The sequence below is a fragment of the Cricetulus griseus genome (genome assembly GCF_003668045.3).
Source record: "Cricetulus griseus strain 17A/GY chromosome 1 unlocalized genomic scaffold, alternate assembly CriGri-PICRH-1.0 chr1_1, whole genome shotgun sequence".
NCBI lineage: Eukaryota > Metazoa > Chordata > Mammalia > Rodentia > Cricetidae > Cricetulus > Cricetulus griseus.
Window position 1 is genome coordinate 58,775,032 of NW_023276807.1, and position 23,768 is coordinate 58,798,799.

Consider the following 23,768-nt stretch of genomic DNA (forward strand, 5'->3'; position numbering starts at 1 on the left):
AGAAAACTACAGAAATTATCATGGCCTCTGTGAGTAACCATCTCAGCTGTATTAAAATGAATTTGTACTTTGAAAGGAATGATATTGACACTAAAATTTTAAACACTTAAATTTTTTCATAATCTTTCATAAAGAAGTTTAATAATAGGTATATTAACTGAATTTCATTAGTTTTTTAAAATAATATTTTGGTTTGTGTATATATACATATTAAAATAAAAACATTTACAACAAATAAAATACTTGAAGTTCATGTTTGGTCTTCCTGTTACTTTCTAAGTACACAACTATTTGGTCTTATTAATTTAAGTGTTTTGACTTTTGCCAAATGTGCACAATGGCTGAAAACACATTAGAAGATAGGAAATTGATTTTTCAGTAATAAGTATTTTAACAGTTGGGTATGTACTAACACTGGTGAGCCAGCCCTAGTGAGAAATAAACAGGGTTGAAGGCTGCAGGTCGAGCAGAACCTCTGAGGAAGGAGAAGGTGGTTGACTGACAGTAGTCTGACTTTAGAAGCACGTGACTACAGGGCCGAGGTTTCAGCTACGACGTGAGCTGAAATGTAGGCGCTGTAGAATATCAGGGATCTGTCATTGCTACATAAATTAGTTAATCGTACTGGTAAGTTTCTAAAAAGGATGACGTTACATGAATTTTAGTCCAAGTGCAGCAGAGAACCAGGTTGGAAGAAAAATCTTGGTGTCAAGTTAAAGGAGCAGTGTGGTTGTGGAAACAGACCCAGAGTAAGAAAATCATTTTATTCTTTCTTGAAAAATTTCTCCACACATCTTCAAAATAGATGTTAGTTTAACCTTAGAAAGAACACATAAATATTTTGTGCTCTGGGGTGGAGAGGGGCTGTACGCCATCATAGCATCTCTAGCTCCCCATGTGCGGTTTTTGTAGCAGCGGGGACCAGTGTGTGAGCTGAGGTGAATGGTGGCAGATGGAGGTGGGTAGGGGTGGGTTCGCTCCAAGGACGTGGTCCCGGAGGCTCCAGGCACGCGCTCCAGGGCCCCTTGCAACGGCTTTGCAACTGCCCCGGCGTTCCAGGAGGCGCCATGCTGGGCACCACGCTGTGCCCACTGCTGTTGGCCATGCTTGGGAGCATGCTGGCATCAGGACCTGGTGAGCGCACCATGGGGCCGGCACTCTGAGTTTGGGGGGCGCTTCTCTTGCAGGTCTGTCATGCACATCATAAAGCTCAAGAAGTGTATCCCCCCAAAAGCTCTCCGCTTCTGGAACCCCACTTAAACTCCGAAAACCACCTTCCACAGATGATGTGCATGCCAGAAGAACTGATCTGGAAATGCGAACCAAAAGCCAATGAGCAAAACCCCCCTCAGCTCGGAGAGATCTGTGGAGGTGCATAGGAGAGAGGGGCAGGGGCAGAATCCTGCCTGAGTTTGGGCATGAAGTAGGTTGGCTTAAATGCTCACAGCAACTTGACAGGTTGTGATGATCAAGTGCTTGCCTCTAGCTCTGAGGTGTTGCCAGTTGTCCTATAGAACTTGTGGAATGCGTCTTTTGCTTCCATGTCATGTATTCCTCACAGTTTTGGAGAGCAGAATGGTGAGGGCAGGCTGCCAGCACTGTCATATTCTGATGTGTGCCATTTCCTGTCTATATTAGAAATTGAAATACAGGTGTAAGAATGTATCGTAACATTGAAAACAACAGGACCATACCTTTTACATGTTAACACACTTCAAAACTAAAAACTGTCTTGGAAAAACAAAACTTAAAACTGATCTGGGAAACAATATAAAATTGGAATAGCTTTGCTTTTCTGTAGATCTTAACACCTGCTTCGATAGAAGACACCTAGATTGAATTCCTGCTGCTTCCAGTCTCTGCTGCTTGTTTGACTTGAAGTACAGAAAGGACTTTTGTAGCCATTTCAGATAGCCACAGGATCTCAGCATGCTACACCAAACCTGGGCCAATAGAAAAAGAATAGGTGCAATACAGAATCTAAAAACGTATCAGCAAGCTTTACTGTGCTTTTTATTTTTTAAATTAAAATTTATCACCAACTCCCTTCCTTTTCCTCCCTCTAATCCACCCAACCCCCCAAACTACCTTGCCTCCTTTTATTAAACTGAAATACATATATCTATATGGACTGCAAACTTTTCTTCATGAAATTCAGTGGAATATCAATATTGAATTTTGATTTTTATGCATATGTATTTTAATGCATTATCTTTAATTTTTAAAACTGTGGGAAATATAAAAAATTACCAACAGCTTTTAAAATATATATATTTTTAATGTAAACTTTACATGCATGGGTATTTTGCCTGCATGCAAGTCTGCTTACCACTTCTGGGCCTGGTGTCCTTGGAGGTCAGGAGAGGGTGAATTTGAGAGCATTCCCTGGAGCTGGAGTTAGAAACAGTTGTGTGCTGCCATGTGGTTGCTGGGCATCCAACCCAGGTTCTCTGGAAGAACTGTCAGTGCTCTTAATCTCTGAGCCACCTCTCCAGCTTCTCAGTTTTTTGTTTTGTTTTTTTAAAAGAAAAATCATTAAATGTCATTTTTTTAGGGCAGTTTCAGAATCACAGCGAAAGAGAGCAGAAAATAGTGTTTGGATATAGCCCCTGCTCTGTGTCCTCCCACAGGGGTCAACATGTGGTGTTACAGGGCTGCATTTGTTCCAGCCGATGAACCTGCCTGCACTCGGGTTCTGTATGTTCCGTGTTTTGCTCACAGAGGCCCATCACAGCAGTATCATGGAAAGTAGCTTCACTGGCCTGACAATCCTTCATGCTGTTGTGATTTAAGAAAAGCAGCTTGCATCTTGTATCTGTGTGGGTGTGTGTTGTGACTTAAGAAAAGCAGCTTGCAAGAGAGAGATGCCATGCAGCAGTGTTCAAGTAGAAGTTTTTTTGTTTTGTTTTTTAAATTAGGGAAAGGGATCATAAAAAAGGGGAGGGGAAGACCGGCCTCTGGGAATAGGAGAAGCAAGAGAGAGGAAGAAGGGGCAGAGAGGGGAAGGACAGACAGAGAGAGGGAGAAAAAAAGAAAGACAGGAGGCAGGCAGGGCCCTTTTTAAAGGGAACATAGTGAATGCGCACAGGTGGTGCTCTTAGTGACTGCAGCTGAGGGCATATCCTGTCAGAACCACAAGTGGCACTATTCACAGTGGGCTTGGCCCACTGATGCCAATTGTTAATCAAGAAAATGGTCCACAGACTTGTCTAGGGGGGGTCAATCTTTATTTTACTTAAAATTTTTTATTCATTTTACATACCAACCACGGTTCCCCCTCCCTCCCTTCCGGCTTTCCCACCATCTCCTCCCAACCCATCTTCATCCACTCCTCAGAAAGGGTAAGGCCTCCCAAGGGGGAGTCAACAAAGCCTGGCACATTAAATTGAGGTAGGACCAAGCCCCTCCCTACTGCATCAAGGCCGAGCAAGGCATCCCACCATAGAGAATGGGCTCTGAAAAGCTAGCTCATGCACCAGGGATAGATCCTGGTCCCACTGCCAGGGGCCCCTTAAACAGACCAAGCTACACATATGTTGCCCACATGTTGGGGGCCTAGTTAGGTACCATGCAGGCTCACCAGCTGTCAATCTAGATAGAGTACAGGAGCTCCCATGGGCTCAGATCAGCTGTCCCTGTGGGTTTCCTGTCAGTGTCTTGATCCCTAGGGCTCAATCTTAAGGGCTCATTTTCTCACTGGATCTTCACATTTCCCAGATGTGTCAAGTTGACAATAACCTAACCAGAACAATGATGCGTGATGTTCTCCTACTATTATTCACATTTGATTTTTGATTTTAAAAGCTCAACAATGTCATTAGACTATGGCTAGCCTTTGATTCATTCATAAGCATTATTCTCAACAGGCTATGCACTTTTTAGTCTATTGTTTTAGAATCTTTTATGTCAGCCAGGTTTTCTTGAGTTATATCTTTGATTAGTTTATTTTCGTCCGTGTCTTGTGAGCATGTTCTGAGTTCTTGTGTCTTTGATGACCATTTTGTCTGTTTTCCAAATTAAATGTTTTCAGTGTTTTGTTTTAAATATGGAACACTTTATGAGTTAATCTATCAAGTTTGCACAGGGGCCACTAATGTTCTCTAATTCCAGTTTTAGTGCTTGTACTCATGAGGAAGACACAGTGATGAGCCACTCACATTGGCTAATTAAACCTTATGAAAGAAACTGAACATTGAGTCAAATTAAAGGCACGCTTACTGTTTTTTTCTCTCTGCAGATTCTCAAAGTTCATCTGTACAAATCATATTTCCAGAGAAATTTGAAGAGAATAAAAGCTCAGAAGTAAGAAACATCAATTCAATGTATAAATTATTACATAAATTTTTATTTGTATCCCATAACTATGGGACACACAAATTGTATGATGTTATTATATATGTATCTAATATTACTACTGATAAGTATTGTAAAGTCTTTATGGTAAAAGAAAACATAAAATTTAGAATGGTCTGCTTAGAAAAATCATTTTTTAATTCTTCATGTTCTTTTTAGCAGCTCACATATACAAAATAACAAAAAAGTTAAGTGTTTCATTTGACATTAAGGAGGTGTCTGGAGATCCAGGAGGAAAATAATATTCTCCCAAATAGCTGATTTGGTCATACTTTCTTAACAAAAACCTTTTCCCTATGCCTCATTATTGTACCCATAGTTCTGAAAGTAGAATTTTTGTACTCATGGTTTAGAAAGCAAAATCATTTCTTTTATTCACTGATTTTTAGAGTTGGTATTTTGCTATGCTAAGTGTCTTTAGGAGTTTTAAATCAACACTTTCATTATACCACCTTCTAGGTAACAAATCTCTGAGTGTCTGAGTGTGTGTATGTGGGTGTGTGCATGTGTGCACAAAGGTGTGTGTGCTTGGAGTCTAGAGGCTGATCTCTGGCATTGCTCCTTGGGAACTGTCCTTGTTTGGTGAGACAGGCGCCCCCATCCCCTTCAATCTGGAGCTGACCGGTGAGCCCTAGAGAGCCTGTCCTGTCCTCACTTTTCCAGCATTGGTATCCTAAGCGTGTGCCAAGCACAACTGTCTTTTTAAAATGTGTGTTCAGGGGGTCAACTCACACCTTGCAAGGTATACATTTCACTGGCCGAGGCGTCTCTCCACGAGGTGATTAAAAAATCTTTTAGTTAGCAATTTGATTGCACAAGGTTATCCATTTCCACTCCTGTAGGGAGCCGTCCCTGCATTCTCCATTACAATGATGGTGCCTGCAGGCACTGAATGTAAATTATTGCGCAGGCGCTGGGTAATTTTCCATTTCCTTGATCTCTGCCTATTCCGTGGCGTCATATGGCCTGAGGAGCTGAAGCCAATCATAGGGTGACACGTCCCAGGCAGCGGCTGCCAGCCTTTATTAGGGGACGGGATTCTTGGCTCGGGGTCTCCGCTCTGGTAAGCTTATGCTCTCCTCTCAAGACGCATTAAAGCTTTCCTGCAGAAGGATCCGAATGTCCTGTGTGGTTCTTGCTGGCGAGGCCATAGCGCGGGACATCTGGTGCCGAAACCCGGGAACTTGTTAACATCGCCGGCACTGCGGAGACCCCTCTAACGGGGCGGATTCAGAACTGCAGGGTGGTAAATTCGGAGAGGTATGTCTTTTCTGGACTTTGGCTTGGGAATGTTGCCATTTTGGGAGGTTAGTGTAGAGGCTTCTGTGCTTTTACTAGGAGCCATTTTGACCTTTCTCACTGTTGTAGCAATCTTGAAGAAGTCCAGAATTACATGTCAGAAACCGAATGTAGTGAGAGATGGGGCGCGCCCAACAATAAAATATAAGGAAAAAGGACCTCCCGGGATGTCTAATGACAAGGGAGTGAGTAATTTGTTAGATGATTCTGTAAATAAGTTTAAAGCTTTAAATCTTGATAGCTCTGATGACTCTGAAAGCTCAAGAGATAAAGTTTTAGAGAAAACAGCTCAGCTAGGTGAAAAAGAAACAAAAAAGGAGGGAGAGAAAATAGGGGATAACCGGTCACACCCCGGTAAATTTAAGAGACCTGTTAATCCAGCGGGTGTACTTCCATCAACACCCCCATTATTTGGTACCGACTCCTTTTTACCATTAGAGGAGCGGAGAAAATTACAGATGGCTTTCCCAGTCTTTGATAGGGGAAAAGGCCGTACATGTTATTCAACACTTCTTAGAGGCCTAGAATGCCTGGGGAAAGCCTCATAAACATTGACGCTCGGGGCCATACTGCGGGCAAGCGTCACACCTCAGAACCTAAAAGGCCAAAGGAAATGGTAAAAGATATCTTAACTGGTCTTTGGAGAGGCCCGGATCCTATTCTCATAAGATCCAGGGGAGCTATATGTGTTTTTCCACAGGATGAAGAGAATCCCCTGTGGATCCCGGAAAGACTCACCCGAAGAACCCCTTCGGACCTTCAAAAGTCGGAACTCCACCCTCTCCCCAGGAGTTGAGAGCCGCTATTATTATCCAGATTAACTCCTGTCCTTGACGGAGAGATTGTCATCATAGATCGCTTAAGGGGTGGGGATGGGATTGTTTGGTGCAGCCGTTTGCTGCGGATTGATGTTGCTTCTTTGGCTGGTCTGTAAGCTCAGGGCTCAAACTAAGAGAGACAAGGTGGTTATCGCCCAAGTGCTTGTAGCTTTGGAACAAGGGGCTTCCACTGATATTTGGCTAACTATGCTTAAGCAATAGGCCGCCGGCCAGACAGCTCTTGCACACCCGGAGCCTAGGCTCATTGCACAGGGTAGAGTGCCTGGCTTGAGCAGCCCATGAGGGATGTTGAGCAAGGCATCACACAGAGAGTTGCCCAGTATGCAGGCTTCTCTGGGAGGCATGTTGTCCTGCATAAGGGTTACCTGCCCTAGTCTCCCTTTCCCAGAAAAACGGCAGAGGACAGGTCGAGAGCGCTTCGGGTCAAGCTAACAGCCTGATGGCGACTCTTGTACACAGTCTTAATGTTTGATTGGGAAGGTACAACCTCTGCCTCTATCCCTCAACATATGGGTGACCTATTTGCTTGTAAAAATATAAAGCCTTATCATTAATTAATAAAAAAGGGGGAGATGTAGGGAGCCGTCCCTGCATTCTCCATTACAATGATGGTGCCTGCAGGCACTGAATGTAAATTATTGCGCAGGTGCTGGGTAATTTTCCATTTCCTTGATCTCTGCCTATTCCGTGGCGTCATATGGCCTGAGGAGCTGAAGCCAATCATAGGGTGACACGTCCCAGGCAGCGGCTGCCAGCCTTTATTAGGGGACGGGATTCTTGGCTCGGGGTCTCCGCTCTGGTAAGCTTATGCTCTCCTCTCAAGACGCATTAAAGCTTTCCTGCAGAAGGATCCGAATGTCCTGTGTGGTTCTTGCTGGCGAGGCCATAGCGCGGGACACACTCCTGTCTCTTTCCCCTCCCACTATTTTGCTGCTTCTTCCAACCAGTCCCCCTCTACTTCCATATCATATATGTGATCTAGGCTCCACATAGGAGGGCAACATGTGTGTAATTATGCTGAAGTGTGCTAAAGCACAGTTTTCATGCTGCAGAAACCAGCCATGATAATGGGCTCCTTGTTCTCATGTATGCAGCTTGCAAACATAGCACATTCTGTTGTGGAATGTTTCTCTAGTCCTGAATAGTTCCCCCTTGTCCAGTAGGGGTTCACCTCTCTTTCTGTCCCCAGACCTCAGCAACCATTGATGATCACACTTATTTTAATTAGATTTATTTGTTTGTAAGTTATCAGGTCATTGCTTTCTTAAAATTAACTTGGAGTCCCATACTTATTTATCCATTAGCCAGTTGCTAGACATTTTTGGCTCATTTTCATACATTGGCTTTTGTGAGAAATTGTTTATGAATATTCATTGTGCACAGGTATTTTCCTTTCTTTTGGTTAGACTCTTAGCAGTAAAATAGATATTCAGAAGCTACCATGTAGTTTTTCCGAAGCATCTGTGACCACATCAATTTATATTCACATGAGTAATATTTGAGCATTCCAGTTTTTCCACGTGACAATGAGTATTTGATGTGGCCATGGGGTGTGGGGAGGAACTGCTATGGCTTTCACTCATACTGTCCTCTGAATGTGTGGCATCTTCCAGGGTCCATTAGCTATTGATTCACCTTTCATACAAACGTCGATTCAAATCATTCATCCACTTTAAGTCTGGATGTATTTACTTTTGAATCCCTAGCTGTCATTGTATATTCTTCTTCAGTTCTTTGTCCATGTATGAGTTGTAATGTTCTTGTCCCAATTTATAGCTTGCTTTTTTATTTTTTTCAAAATATTTGAATAACAAACACAGTTCTGATGGTGTGCAGTTTGTCCCATTTCCCTTTACGGGTCTCATGTTTGGTTTTGTATCTAGGAACTTTGTTAAGGACTGAATTGCACTCCCTCAAACTTCATATGTGGGATCTTCATCCGTTGCTGTGACTCTATCTGGAGACCATGCCTTCAGGGATGTATGCTGCATGAGGTCATAAGATAAAGATGTTAGTCCAACTCTTCATGCGTGTCTATCTTAGCTTGCTGTCTTTTGCCCCAAAAGCTCCTGGAAGAAAAGCTTTATTTACATCTTATCGGTCCCACTTTGTCCTGTGTAGGGAAGCCAGGGAAGGGGCTCGGGGCAGGAGCCCAAAGGCAGGAAGTGAAGCAGAACCACGAAGAGTGCTGCTTTCCAGATTGCTTTTCACAGTTTAATTGGCCTGCTTTTTTTTTTTTTTTTTTTTGGTTTTTGTTTTCGTCTAAGAGATGAATTTGCTATGTAGCTCTGGCTGGAACTTGTTATATAGACCAGGTTGGCATCAAACTCCTGGTGACTCAACCAACTCTGCCTCTTGAGTGCTGAGATTAAAGGCATTTGCCTGCTTTCCTATACAGTGCAAGAACACCGGAGTGGAGTTGGCACTACCCATAGTGACCTGGCCCCTCCCACATTAATCATTAATCAAGAAAATGCCTCTCAGACTTGACTTGCCTACAGGTTAACCTGATGGAGATATTTCCTCCACTGAGGTTGCATCTTCCCAGATGACACTAACTTGTGTCAAGTGAACAAAACAACAACAAAGCCAAACTTAACCATCACAGATTCTAAGGGGAGACAGAGACTACATTGGAGCAATATATGCAAAGCAAGAGTCATAGGACAGAAGGCAGAAGGAAATACCCCAGAAGACCCTGCTGCCTCCTGCTGGGTTTTCCAGCCTCCCCAGCTAGGAGGAAATGGCTTTCTCTTATGGAAGCTGCCTTGGCAGTGGTTATCTTCTTTCAGTATTTACTGTTTTAGGCCTACAGAAGAGGCTAATACAACTTTTAGGGCAAGTACAATGTGGTACTGTCATAATCAGCTGTTAACAGGACACTCTGGGACAGTGGTTCTTAACCTGTTGGGTCATTTGAGGATGACCAACCTTGTGACTCGGTCACCTAAGACCATCAGAAAACACAGATACTTACATTACGATTCATAACAGTAGCAGAATTACAGTTATGAAGCAGTAACAAAAATAATTTTATGGCTGGCAGTTACTACAGCATGAGGAACTGTGTTAAAGTGTCACAGCATTAGGAAAGTCTGGTTTTAGTCTCTGCTGTTGATAGACTTTATTTCATCTTCAATTTCATTACTTATCATTATCTGTTTAGATATATATTTAAATTTTTTAATAATTTATTTTTATTGTGCTGGAGAGATGGCTCAGAAGTTAAGAGCATTGCCTGCTCTTCCAGAGGTTCTGAGTTCAATTCCCAACAACCACATGGTGGCTCACAGCCATCTATAATGAGATCTGGTGCCCTCTTCTGGCCTGCAGAGATACATGCAAGCAGAATACTGTATACATAATAAATAATTAAATCTTAAAAAAAGAACCTGTTTAAAAAAATAATTTATGTTTGTTTTACATGCATTGGTGTTTTGCCTGTGTGTGTGTCTGAAGTTACAACCAGTTTTGAACTGCCATGTGGGTGCTGGGAATTGAACCTGGGTCCTCTGGAAGAGCAGCCAGTGCTCTTAGCTGATGAGCCATCTCTCTAACCCGTTTAGATAAATTCTTTTGGTTCAATGTTGGTAGGTCACATATGTCTATAAATTTATTAATTTCTAGAAATGTATTGAAATATATTCAAATATTTCCTACTGGTCTTTTGGATTTCAGAAGTGTCTATGGTAATATCTTCACTTTTAATTTCTAATTTTATTATTTGTTAACTTCCCTCTGTTTTGTTTAATTTGAAGGGTTTGTCAGTCTTTATTTTTGTGAAGAATCTACTTTGTTTTAATAACTTATTGATTGAATTGTTCATTACTCTTCATATTATTAATTTTAGCTCTGATATTATTTTATCAACCAATACGACAAGCATATAAACAGAAGGACATCCCCTATCAAGGCAGTGTGGAATGATTTTATGAATTGTTTGAAACATGCTTGGAGGGGTTGGTTGACTCTGAGTTGCTGTTTGTGTTATTTTGTTTAAAAAGAAGAAAAGAGAAATTCTGAGACATGAGACATAAGACGATAAGTTTATTATAAGCCCCGCAGAATGGGGAGACTAAGAAGAGGAACAGGGTAAATGGCTGACCGCCATGGCCGGTCGCCATAGAGAGACAGAGCGGGGAAACAGAGAGACGGGAGAGCACACACACAGAGAGAGCGTAAAGGGGCAGGGGCCTATCTTTTAAAGGGGTCCTCTGCACCTTCGTGCAGACTTCTTTCCCATGGAACCTTGGGCTGACCAGGGTATTGCCTGAGTGGATTCCACCAGGTAACAGGGGCAGGCCAGCATAATGCCTGAACCTTTCAGTTTGCTTCTTATCGAACTCTCTGTCCTCACTCTGTTTTTCTTGACTCTCTAGGAAAAGATATCCTACATTATTCCAATAAACCAGAAGCCATACATTGTGTACCTCCAGAAAAGGTAAGGTTTCTTTAGCCTGGTATTTCATTTTATTTCTTTGACACTGTTTACTTGTAGCAGCAGTGGAGTATAAGAGCAATAACAGAGCTCTCATTGAAATTGTCAGTTGTCTCTAATGAACAGATACTCTTTGTAATAATTAAATTGTCCCCAATAATTCAAGTGATCTTTGTGAATGAGGTTTAGGAACCAAGAAAAATAGAGACTTGATTCTTGAAGACCAGTCTATACACATTTAGGTTGGTAGAACTAGAAGGACCAATCAGAGTAGAGGGCTGGAGTGGACAGACCTTGGTCAGAGGCATGGATTCCCTGCGGTGAGGCTGGTTGTGAACTGCCTAGGGGATAGCCCAGGGGAAATGCTCAGGTGGCAGTTAATTCAACAGTAGAATATGGGAGAAAGCAATTGGATTTTGCTATCATTTCATGTTTTAAAAACTCTCAACAAATTAAGTATAGAAAGGATGTATGACAATATAATAAAGTCAAAATACAATAAACCCAAAGCCAACCCCATACTCAATGGTGAAAACTGGAAGGATTTCTCCTAAGATCAAGAATATGGCCACCTCACCACTTCTACTCAGCATAGTGCTGAAAGTGCCAGCTAGAAGAGTTCAGCAAAAGAAAGGAAAACACTTGAACTGGGATGATGTCACATTGTTTCTGTAGGTAAAGGACATTATCTATCTATCTGTCTGTCTATCTATCTATCTATCTATCTATCTATCTATCTATCTATCTATCTATCTATCCCTCCCTCTCATTTCTATCTCTGTCTCTATCATCTTTCTATCCCCCCTCTCCCATCCCTCTAGCTCTTCTATCCTTTCTATCTCCTCTCTTCCCAGTTTCTAGTCCCCTCCCCCCCATAGAGGATCCACAAAACAACAAAATACAACCCCTGTCATTTCCAATAAATAAATTCACAAAATCAGAAGCCAATTCTACACACTAACAATGGGCTATCTGAAAAGAAATAAGCAGTTCCTGTTTATGGTATCAAAATTCTAGACCAGCTGTGGAGAGAGAGGCAGGTTCAAGGACATCAGGTAAAGGAGAACAAGGAATTCAGAGTCAACCTCAGCTACTTAGTGAGTTCAGAGCTGAAACAGCAACAAACTCACAAACCAAAGCAAACACGCCACTAAACCAAAACCATGACAAACAAAACAAAACAATAAACCCAAAGACAGTAACAACAAACTCAAAGCAGTATAAAAGAAAGTAAAATACAAGTGGTATTTTCTGTAGGAAATTTTCTAAGATCTATGCGACTGTAAAATAGCAAGGGCAATTTGGAATAAAAATGAACAAAGCTAGAGGAACCATACTACTAGACACCAAAGTATACTAAAGGTGTACTACTCAAAATTGTGGGGTTTTTTTTAAGATTTTTTTTTAATTTTATGTATATGAATATTTGCCTGCATGTATGTGTGTGTATCATGTATGTACTTTGTTATGGTGGAGGCCAGAAAAGACTGTATGGTCCCCTGAAACTGGAGTTACAGATGGTTGTGAGCTGTCATTGTGGGGGTTGGGAACTGAACCTGGGTGCTCTGGAAGTGTTCTTAACCTCTGGTGGAGTCATCTCCATAGTGCCTAAGGTATTTTTTTTTTTAATATTGTTATTGCCATCACTGAAATTGAAAAAAAAAATGCTTAATAGAGGTGTGAATGAATTTTCAATGTGAGAAGGGAAACCGGTATAACTGGATGCCATGGAAGCATGTGAGGGAGATGGGCGACACTGAGATGTGGGAATGTGTATACACACAGAGACAGGAACAAAGCAGGAGGGAAGGTGAGCTCACCCACACCAACACAGAGATGGCACTTAGCAAGTCAGCAAGGGTGGAGTGGTTGAAGCATGGCAGAGTGGTTTTCCCTAACGTCTGCCTACCACTCAGACCTGACAGCTAGAGTATGTGGGAGACACCATTACTTAGTCTTTGTGAGACTCAGTGGAGAACTGACAGTAGACTGTGTGCTCACCGAAGCCTGAGGCAGAATGAGGGGAAGAAGTAAAACCAAAACAACACAGTATGTGCAGAGTATGGCACCACAGGAAGTTTGAGCTTAGACCTGAGTTTCAGTGCACATGCTAAGGATAATAGGACTTCATTTTCTTTCATTACATTATCCATGATATATATTAGGGTATATATTGTATATGAATTTCATATACAATATGCATTATATTTATATATTACATGCTATATAATCACCTGTTATCTAATATATAATAAAATCATATATAATACAATAACATATCATTAAAATACATAATTATATTATATTATATGCAATTATAAACTGTAATATATCATATCATAAAATAATAACATAATTATATATAGTATGCAATATAAATACAAAACTAATATATACAATCAATATTGCATATATTAACATGCAATATTAATATATGATTGATATATACAATTGATGTACAATAGTAATATATACTATATCATACTATATATATTAGAATAAAGGAGCAGAAAATTCTCACAACCCTCCATCCAGTTTATATCTCTGTAAATAAAACAAAATGACTACTCCTCTTGCAGCTCCTTCCCTTTATTAAAAGTATCCTAATGGGCTGGAGAGATGGCTCAGTGGTTAAGAGTGCTTACTGCCCTTTCAAAGGACCTGGGCTTGGTTCGCAGCACTCCAATGGCTCATAGCCACCTGTAACTCGAGCTTTAGGAGACAGGATGCAGTCTGTCTCCTATGGGCGCCTACATATAGTGTGGTGCATAAATCCATGCAGGCACATAAATCCACATAAAAAAAGTAAATCTTTTTGAAAAAAATAAAAGGAACCCATTAAGTTGGAGAAATTATTTCTAGTAAATGTGTATTACTATGCATAACGTGTCTTGTACAGCAAAGGAACTATGCCAAAGGTTGCCTTTTCCTCTAAAGCTCCGTAGAGCAAGTCTTAGTTTTAAGGCTCCCATTTCTGCCCAAGTTCCTTACCTCTGCTGTTGTAGCCGGCGTGTCCCCCCGCGCATATGCAGGTTAATGGATGAGGTCAAGTTCCAATAAAGCTTTATTTACAGAAACACCGGGTGTTGCAGAGTTGACTGATGGCTGTTCTGTTGTTTCTAAAAGAGTAACCAGGAATTCTCTTTTCTTTACGTAGTTATTTTTTAGCAGACCGTTTTATGGTTTATTCGTATAACAAAGGATCTGTGAGTTCTCATTCTGCAGACGTCCCGGTAAGATTTAAGATATTTTATAAAATTTTCAGAAAACTTGAAAATAATTGAGGGGTTTCCCAATGCACAAGACTCTCAGGGTCTGTAGGTGATATACTTAGGGTACTTACTACTTTTTTCTACATGCTCCCTGATGTCGCGGTGGAGTTGTTAGTTGACTAAGGGCTTTTCAGGGGGACTACCTATATAGACTATTGCTTCACCCATACTTTCTGAGAGAGTGAATATAAATGAAAGTAAAATAAGCAGATTAAGAACATGGGTGCACAGAAGCATGGACAAAGCATTGCCCCCACTGCATACATACATCATCAGTCCTACTGTGTGCTACATGTGTTGTAGACCTTGTTCGGATCTGAGGAGTTTGAATGCTTGATTTATTGAATGCTTGAGTAAGACACTTCTCTAAAATATTTTAATATGCTTGCGTATTTTCTGTTTTTCACCATCTCTTCACTTTGGGGCTTTCTGTTTCTGGAAGCGTGTTGTCTAGTGAATGTGCGTGGAGCACTGTATCTTTTTGTCCTCGCTGCACCCCTTCTCTGGCACTGCTTCTGTTCTTGCAGGTGACACGCTTTACATTAGCATGGCTTCAGAGCGCTTTCCTGGCACACTGGCCCTTCAAGCCTCCGGAGTCTTAGTTTCTCACATCCTTTTTTAGGTAGCACGTTTACAATTTTAAAGATTCTCGGGGCTTTTAGTTGATGTTAAATCTATACATTGGAAAAAAAGAACACATGGAGACCTTTTGAGTATCACTTTATGCATACCATTGTAAATCATGTATGTGTGAGCGGCCTTTACCCACTGCTGGCTATTTTCAGAGCAGGAAATTATTTGAAAGTTTTGTCAGTTCTTCAGTAACCAGTTTCCTGTTTTTCATCCCTAGAGTCAATGCTACTATCAAGGACACATCAAAGGCTATCCGAACTCTGTCGTCACACTGAGCACGTGCTCTGGACTCAGGTTAGTCATTTTCTACCACTCTGGCTACGGTATTTGGCTGGGGCGAATGCAGTCCCCTCTCTTCCCGTGTAGCTGGGCCAGATTTGTCACATGCTCATTGGTGCTGTCTGGCTCCAGATGTGGTCCCAGTGGTCTGGGATTCCTCTCCCTTACTTTGCAGACCAGAGATAATTCTAACATCTGGAGGGTTTAGACTTCCCAATATCCTTGCTATACTCTTACCTTTTTTCTTTCTTTCTTTCTTTCTTTCTTTCTTTCTTTCTTTCTTTCTTTCTTTCTTTCTTTCTTTCTTTCTTTCTTTCTTTCTTCTTCTTCTTCTTCTTCTTCTTCTTCTTCTTCTTCTTCTTCTTCTTCTTCTTCTTCTCCTCTCCTCCTCCTCCTCCTCCTCCTCCTCTCTTCCTTTTTTTTTTGGTTTTTCCAGACAGGGTTTCTCTGTATAGCTTTGGAGCCTATCCTGGCACTGGCTCTGGAGAACAGGCTGGCCTTGAACTCACAGAGATCCACCTGCCTCTGCCTCCCTAGTGCTGGGATTAAAGGCGTGTGCCACCAACGCACGGCTACTCTTACCTTTTCTTAACAACAGAAATGGCAAATGAGTGTTTTAAGTTGTAGGAGCACGGTTTAGGACAGCTTATTAATTTTTTTCAGCAAATAGAAATTTTATAATACCTACCATGTATTTTAGCATTTGGAGATAAAAGTAAAATAAATGAACATAAATGACTTTTGCTTTTCCTCATGAAAATTATCTTTACAGTGAGGAGGCAAGTCATATCTTTGTAATTATTAATTCAATGCTCCCTTTAAAAAAAAAGTAGTAACTGTATTTTCTCTACCTCTTGAAAATTATTTGGTTCTTCTTTCCTGCTTTGATAGGTTTTCATCTTGTCAGGGTTTCCCATATCTGTTTTTAGTGAACATCTTTGTTTTCCCAAATGCTTCTTGGGCCTTCCTGCCTGGAACCCTGAAATTTAAAGCTGAAACCAGTTTCTCATGCAGAAGTGACATACTGGGCTACCTCATTTCAGGGAAACAAAGTTCTGTAAACTGATCACCTCTTCAGAATCAGGCTTTTGATTTCTTATTCAATCTATGTACCCAACCAGAATAAGTATCCTTGCACAAACACTACTAGATTTTATTTTCATTAGTAAAATGGCTGATGTACATTTTCATTATAACCGCCCAGGAGTCAGATTTTCAAAGTTCTGCAGGCTAGAGGGACATTTATTAATGTTTCTGTTTACTAAACTGTTAAGGAGCCACTGACTGAAGTACAGGAAAGTTATTTGATTACTGTCATACTATGTTCCTAGAAATTTTAAAGTTGGTTTCCATTAGTCTTGTTATGAACAACAACAACAACAACAAACCTAGCAATTCGGAGTTTTGAATTTCATGTTAGAGAAATTTTGTTTTTCCCCTCAAAGCCATCTCTGAAACAGTTTTTGGAACAAAATACTGGGTTGAAAACATTCTGTGTCATTTATTGTTTCATTGGATGCTAATAGATTTTAAATACAGATTTTATTCAAGGTACTCAATAATTTCATCCTTAATGTTGCAGAGGAATCCTGCAATTTGAAAACGTGTCTTATGGAATCGAGCCCCTCGAATCTACAATTCCATTACAGCACATTATTTATAAATTAGGGGATGTAGAGAATGATTTAACAGTTTTTAATAAAAATAGTAGAAACATAGAGATGCCGACGGACTACAGTGTTTTTATCAATGAAAAGGTGAGTTTTGTATACTTTATCATTTTCAAAGCACTTGAAATGTTCTAATTGATTTTTAAAAAAGTGTGTGAGAGACTGTTGTACGGCTGCAGTAAGGTAATTATTTACGGATAGTACTGTCTCTTACTGTCCTGCAATTGCCCTGAAGCCAGGCATGAGCTCGTCCTATCACTTTCTTTGTATTGCTCACTTTATTTTAGTTTTGTTTTTTGCTTTGCTTTGGCTTTTGTTTGTTATGTTCTTATTAGTATGAACAAACATAGCTGAAAAGAAGCAATGTCTACAGAGAATGATGGGCTGATTAGAAAGATAGCCCCACTGTTGAGAGACTGGTCCAAAGGCTACTTACCTTATCATAGGCTGGGGCTAGCCTTGGGAGCAGCCATTCCTTGTCCACCTCCATGCCAGAGTTAGCATCATTTATTCCTATATTCCAAATGGTTGGTCTTTTGATGGTATCAAATAATCCCTTCATGTTCCTTTTCTTTTTTCTTTTCTTTTTAAATTTTCAACTTATCACTTTACTGAATAATTTAAAAGATCATTTTCTATAGTCACAGAATTGCTAGTTACAGAAACTGGTCAATTCCATGAATAGTCCTTGGTCATAATCTTTCTATTGCATACATCCTTTGGAGAGACTGAATTGTGAAAGTAGAGATGACATAGTAAATGCCTACGTATTTCTTAGTTCCATTTTCCCATCCTTTTACCTCAAGGTGATGTCGGTCATTGATCAGGAGGTGTGTTTCTTAGAAGAAGCAGAAAAAAGTTCCCATTTTCTAATCAATATGTTAGTCTGTGCCTTTTTATTGTGGAAATTAAGACCATTAGTATTAATTACTGTCACTTTGTTGATCTTTTGGTTACCTGTCCTGGCATTGTTTATTTGTTACAACCTCTCAAGTGTGTTTATTCTTCTCTTCAGATTGATGTATCCCTTCTAGTACCCTCTGTAGAGCTGGTTCAGTAGTCATACATTCCTTTAATCTGTTTTTTTTTTAATAATAGAAAGTTTTTATTCAGCTTTATCTTAATGGATAGTTTTGTTGGGTATAATAGCCTGAGTTATCAGTTGTGATGGTTTAGAACTTGGGATGTATCATTGTGGCTTCAAAGTTTTTTTTTTTTTAACACTTTTTATTTGAATTAGAAACAAAATTGATTTACATGAAAATCCCAGTTCCCTTCTCCCTCCCTTCCTCCCCTAGAACCCCCCAACTAAAACCCTATCACATACCCTTTCTTCTATTCTTCACCTGACTCAAACTTTGTGCTCCCTCATGACCTCTGCATCCTTCCTCTTCTTCCCTTCTCATTCTCGTAGCTTCCTCCCCCGTCTTTCCATGCTCTCAATTTGCTCAGGGGATCGTGACCTTTTCCCCTTCTCCAGGGGACAAAGTTTGTCTCTTTTAGGGTCCTCCTTGTTTACTAGTTTCTCTGGCAGCGTGGATTGTAGGCTGGTAATCCTTTACCCTGTCTAAAATCCACATATGAGTGAGTACATATCATGTTTATCTTTTTGTGATTGGGTTACTTCACTCAGAATGGTTTCTTCGAGTTCCATCCATTTTCCTGCAAATTTCAAGATTCCATTGTGTGTGTGTGTGTGGTTTTTTTTTTTTTTCCCCGCTGAGTAGTACTCCATTGTGGAAATATACCACAATTTCTCTATCCATTCTTTGGTTGAGGGGCATCTGGGCTGCTTCCAGTTTCTGGCTATTACAAATAATGCTGCTATGAATATCGTTGAGCAGATGTCCTTGTTGTATGAATGTGCTTCTTTTGGGTATATGCCTAAGAGTGGAATTGCTGGATCTTGTGGTAGACTGATTCCCATTTTCTTGATGAGTCACCATACTGATTTTCAAAGTGGCTGTACAAGTTGGCACTCCCACCAGCAGTGGAGAAGTGTTCCCCTTTCTCCACATCCTCTCCAGCATAAACTGTCATTGATATTTTTGATTTTAGCCATTCTGACAGGAGTAAGATGGTATTTCAGAGTTGTTTTGATTTGCATTTCCCTGATGGCTAAGGATGTTGAATACTTTCTTCTGTGTCTTTAAGCCATTTTAGATTCCTCTATTGAGAATTGTCCATTTAGTTCTGTACCCCATTTTTTATTGGGATTGTTTGGTGTTTTGGAGAATAGCTTCTTGAGTTCTTTGTATATTTTGGCGATCAGCCCTCTGTCAGATGTGGGGTTGGTGAATATCTTTTCCCAGTCTGTGGGCTACCATTTTGTCTTGCTGACTGTGTCCTTTGCCTTACAGTAGCCTCTCAGTTTCAAGAGGTCCCATTTATTAATTGTTGATCTCAGTGTCTGTGCTACTGGTGTTATGGTTGAACACTTTCTTATGTGTCTTTCAGCCATTTTAGATTCCTCTATTGAGAATTGTCTATTTAGTTCTGTACCCCACTTTTTAATTGGATTGTTTGGTGTTTTGGAGACTAGCTTCTTGAGTTCTTTGTGTTTTTGTTTTTTTAATCAATTATCAGGTGCTATTCTGATTGGCCTGCCTTCATAAGTGAGTTTACCTTTCAACATCCTATCTTTACTTTGTGTTTAAAAAGATTTGACTATAATATATTAAGGAGAATTTCTTTGTTGGTCTTGTTGAGTTGATGTTTTGCAGGCCTCTTATACGTGGATGAAACTTCTTGCTATGAATTTAATGAATATATTTTTCATGTCTTCACTATGCATTAGTTTTCCTTCTTCCATTAAAACTTGTTATTGGCTTTTACTGAGTCACTCAGTTCTACTTTGTCTGTCATCCATGACTCTGTCTTTGACATGGTACATTCTGTTAGTGAGGCTTTCCAGTGAGATTTCTAATCAGCTTATTGAGGTTCTCGTTTCAGTTTGGGTTTTCTTAAAAAAAAAAAAAGAGATCTATTTGAATGTCTTGTATTGATAGCCTTATTTCATCTATCTTTGTCTTTGGAGAGTTACTTGACCACAGTTGTAACCATTCTTGTGAATTCTTTGAGATTTCTTCCAGGTCATTTCCATTCAGTGCCATTACTATGAGATTTATACTTTTTGAGGAAACGTTATTTTTGTATAGTTATTATCTCTGCATTGGTATTTGGGCATCGAGTTGGTTTGTTGGTTCACGTTTTTTTTTTTTTTCTTTTTTTTTTTTTTTTGCTCAAAGGTTGTTTTCATAATGTCTTAACTCTTCCATATTTCATTCATATATATTACAAATTTCACTTTTATTCAACTCACCTTTATGCTTTTAGTAGAGGTGTTTATGGTGCTTAGGAGGAGGCTAACTTATAACAGATTTGGGATGGACATTTCCTGTTTGTTTGGCATTTAGGGATAAAGCCTCTATCCAAGATCTTCTACTTGTTGCCGACATTCTGGTACCTGCAGTGCCTTGGTCTAGGAGCTTGGGATAAGTTTCCCTGGCACCATGGGTTAGTCTGGGTCTCAAGGTCCCAGTCAGACATCTAGTAGAACACTAGGGAATGTCTAAGGGAGGAAGTGGGGCTAGAAGGATGTGATGCTCCCTGGCAAGCAGCCACAGGGCTTTGGAATGACCAGAATCATGAGAGGCTGGGAATGAGGGATATATGTAGCTTACATCAATCTAGGGGCCTTGTGGGGCAGCTGGTGAGTCCCTGCATGCAAAGAGGCTGAGATATGGTCAGTTCAAAAAGGAGGGAAAGAGGCTGAGAGCTCTTGTGGTTTCTTGAGATGGACTGTGTTTGGGTATGTCCATAGTGTTTATTCAGGTTATTTATGACTGCTTCTTGGATTTCACTCTTGCATACTGCACCAAGGTTTGCCAGGGCAGAAAGCTTAATATCTTTTTGAGGTCTTTCACAGCTTGTGTCTAGTTTATATTTTCCAGTATGTATTCCTGGGATTTTTCAAAGCCTTTCCCCACTCACCCTACACCCTCTTTTTCAGCCTCTTTACCACCGTGCATGGTGTTTCATTCCAATTTTAGTATATGAGGAGTTCACAAGTTGGAAGATGTGGATTAATTGGATGACTTCATAACCACTATTCTTATTTCTAGATCCCATGCTATAGCACTACATGTTAGCTTCCCTAGTTAGTACTGCTGTGAGTGCTGCCCTAATAGCTTTAATAAAGAACTCCAAGTAAATGCATTATGAAAATATAAACTTTTGTGTGCTTTTGTTCCTTTCCAGTCAGAATCACCTTTAAAACTGTCGTTTCCTCTCTATCTAGAGATGAGTATTGTGGTGGACAAAGCCTTGGTATGTGCTTTGATTTTTCTTTTGTGTATTTGGTGTGGAACTGGAGAGTTGACTCAGCAGTTAAGAGCCACTTGTTCCTCTTCCCAAGGACCCAGGTTTGAATCCTAGCACTCACATGATGACTCACAACTATCCATAATTCTAATCCCAGAGGATCCAATGTCCTAGTCTGGCCTGAGGTCACAAGGCATGCATGTGGTGTACTTATACATGTAAAATAATGCATAAACCTAAACAACACTTAAAAAAAGAGCTGCAAAATGTTGACACACTTTGGTGTCAGTCCTTAAATATTTTGTGTAAATGTGTGATACCCCTGGCTAGAGGCAACTAGATATTCCCCTCATAGACAGTACAGGGTAACAATTTGCTAACTGAAAACCAAATAGGTGAGATCATCCAATAGGAGACAGTTCTGGCAAGTAGAGCAAGAGGATGGCCATGAAGCCAGAGAGTGGCCAGCCCTATAATGCTTTGCTGGCAGCAGTGGCTAGCACACCTGCACATGCTGTAAGACACAGTTGTTGGGTGCTGCTTCTGTCTTATGCCATTGCTTCCCAAGAAGAAGATGTCTCTAGACCCTTGACTTCTATCAACAAGTCATAATGGCTTTTTAGATATATGTATCTTCCAGGCTTTAATTGTACTAAAATAGTATTTTAACTATGAAATCATTTCTGTCTTCTAGTATGATTACTTGGGCTCTGACAGCATGATTGTAACAAATAAAATCATTGAAACTATCAGTCTTATAAATTCAGTAAGTATTTTCCTTTCTATACTAAAATTTGTGACTTTTGAAATTACCATTTGTACTAGCTTGATGTGGAGTTTCTGAGTAACTAAGTCATTCCTATAAAAAGAATGTAGATTTGTGAAAATATCAAAATATTTCTAGGGTAGGGCATTTAGGAAATAAGACAGATTAATTTTGTGTTATATTTATTTCTTCGGTTTTCAGGTGTTTTCCCAACTTAAGGTTACTATTGTGTTGTCCTCGTTGGAGTTGTGGTCAGATAAAAATAGGATACCTACAGTTGGTGAAGCAGATGAATTACTACGTCAATTTTTAGAATGGAAGCAATCTTATCTTACCTTAAGGCCTCATGATGTTGCATATTTATTCATGTAAGCCTATTTAATATTCTATAAAGAAAACAAAAGACTTGCCACATAGCTTAATTCAGGGAGCTGTTACTCATTTCTGATTACTCAGGTACTTTATTCAAGGCTTACACTTTCTGACTGCCAGGCAATGAAATAGATGTATAACACTTGTTTTTAAGCTTATTAATCCTTTATAAAACAATAGACTGAAATTGAGAAAGCTTCATCCATTTTATTATTTTTTTTATTAGTTCAAATTAGGAACAAGCTTGTTTCACATGTCAATCCTTTCTCCCTCTCCCTCCGCTTCCCCCAGCCCTCCCCACAACCCCCTACCTGCCCCCCACACCATCCACCCTCCACTCTCCAGGCAGGGTAGGGCCCTCGACAGGGGCTCCCCAAAGTCCACCACATCAGCCTGGGCCAGGCCTAGGCCCTCCCCGATGTGTCCAGGACGAGAGTGCATCCCTTCACGTGGGATGGGCTCTCAAAGTCCCTTCTTATACCAGGGAAAAATACTAATCCACTACCAGGGGCCCCCTAGAGTGTGGAGGTTTCCTCATTGACATCCATGTTCAGGGGTCTGCATCAGTCCTCTGCTGGCCTCCCAGATAGCAGTCTGGGGTCCATGTGCTCCCTCTTGTTCAGGCCAGCTGTTTCTGTGGGTTTCATGACTCTTAAGGTCAGTAGTTGAGTAAGAGCTTGCCCTCTGTCATGGTAGAGCCTACCCTTAAACACTAAGAAAGATCCAGGGCTCATTGAGTGAAGTTTATATGTTGATTATGCTGTTGGCAAAGGCTCGGTGTGAAATTGTTTATAAGTACTTGCATGAATGGATTGTCTGCACTATTTTAAATTGTTAGTTTAAAGATAATAAATGGTAGCTATGCATTTGTAGTTGCATTCATAATAGAATTGCTGGCAATATACAACAGGTCTTTATATGTATGTATTTATCTCTAAATATATGCAACATGATTAATTTTGATAGCATAAAGAGGGATACAGCCTGATTTTCTGTCACATGGATAGACCATCACTTTGTCACAGAATTTTCCCTGTAAACACCTTTTAGAGTTTTTACAGGGCTTTAAGCAATTTGATTGTTCCATTTGGGACGGTCTGATGCCTTTAGTGTTATACATATTTTTATTATATGGAGCATTCCAGATAATGAGTGTGGTTATATCCCTCCAGTTTTCAAACTATTCTAGTCTCCAGGAAAACTTTTAGAGTTTTTTTTTTTTTTTTTCTGGAGCTCTTCCAGATAACTTTGGTATTTATTTCTAGGTCTTTTATTATTTTTTGCCATATTTTTTGCCAATGTTAATATATTTTAATGCTCTACTATATTTTGTAGAGCAGTAATGCAGTTAATTTTCTGTAAGCACTGTCTTAGTCATGTTCTTTTGCTGTGAAGAGGCACCATGACCAAGGCAACTCTTAGAAAAGAATTTAATTGGGGGCTTACAGTTTCAGAGGTTTAGTCCATCTTCATCAATCATAACAGGGAATGTGGCAGCATGCCAACATACATGGTACTGGACAT

The 23,768-nt window shown here is 40.2% G+C and overlaps 1 protein-coding gene across 1 annotated transcript in view; it reads left to right on the forward strand.

Moving 5' to 3' along the window:
* Positions 1-6,178: 6,178 nt before the first annotated feature.
* Positions 6,179-23,768, forward strand: part of Adam32 (ADAM metallopeptidase domain 32) — a 50,225-nt gene continuing 32,635 nt past the window's right edge. Inside the window, exons 1-8 of the mRNA XM_027395396.1 lie at positions 6,179-6,268; positions 10,871-10,932; positions 14,087-14,162; positions 15,052-15,128; positions 16,696-16,874; positions 21,048-21,112; positions 21,801-21,872; positions 22,074-22,240. Of these exons, the coding sequence (XP_027251197.1) occupies positions 6,179-6,268; positions 10,871-10,932; positions 14,087-14,162; positions 15,052-15,128; positions 16,696-16,874; positions 21,048-21,112; positions 21,801-21,872; positions 22,074-22,240 (788 nt within the window). The remainder of the gene's footprint in view (positions 6,269-10,870; positions 10,933-14,086; positions 14,163-15,051; positions 15,129-16,695; positions 16,875-21,047; positions 21,113-21,800; positions 21,873-22,073; positions 22,241-23,768) is intronic.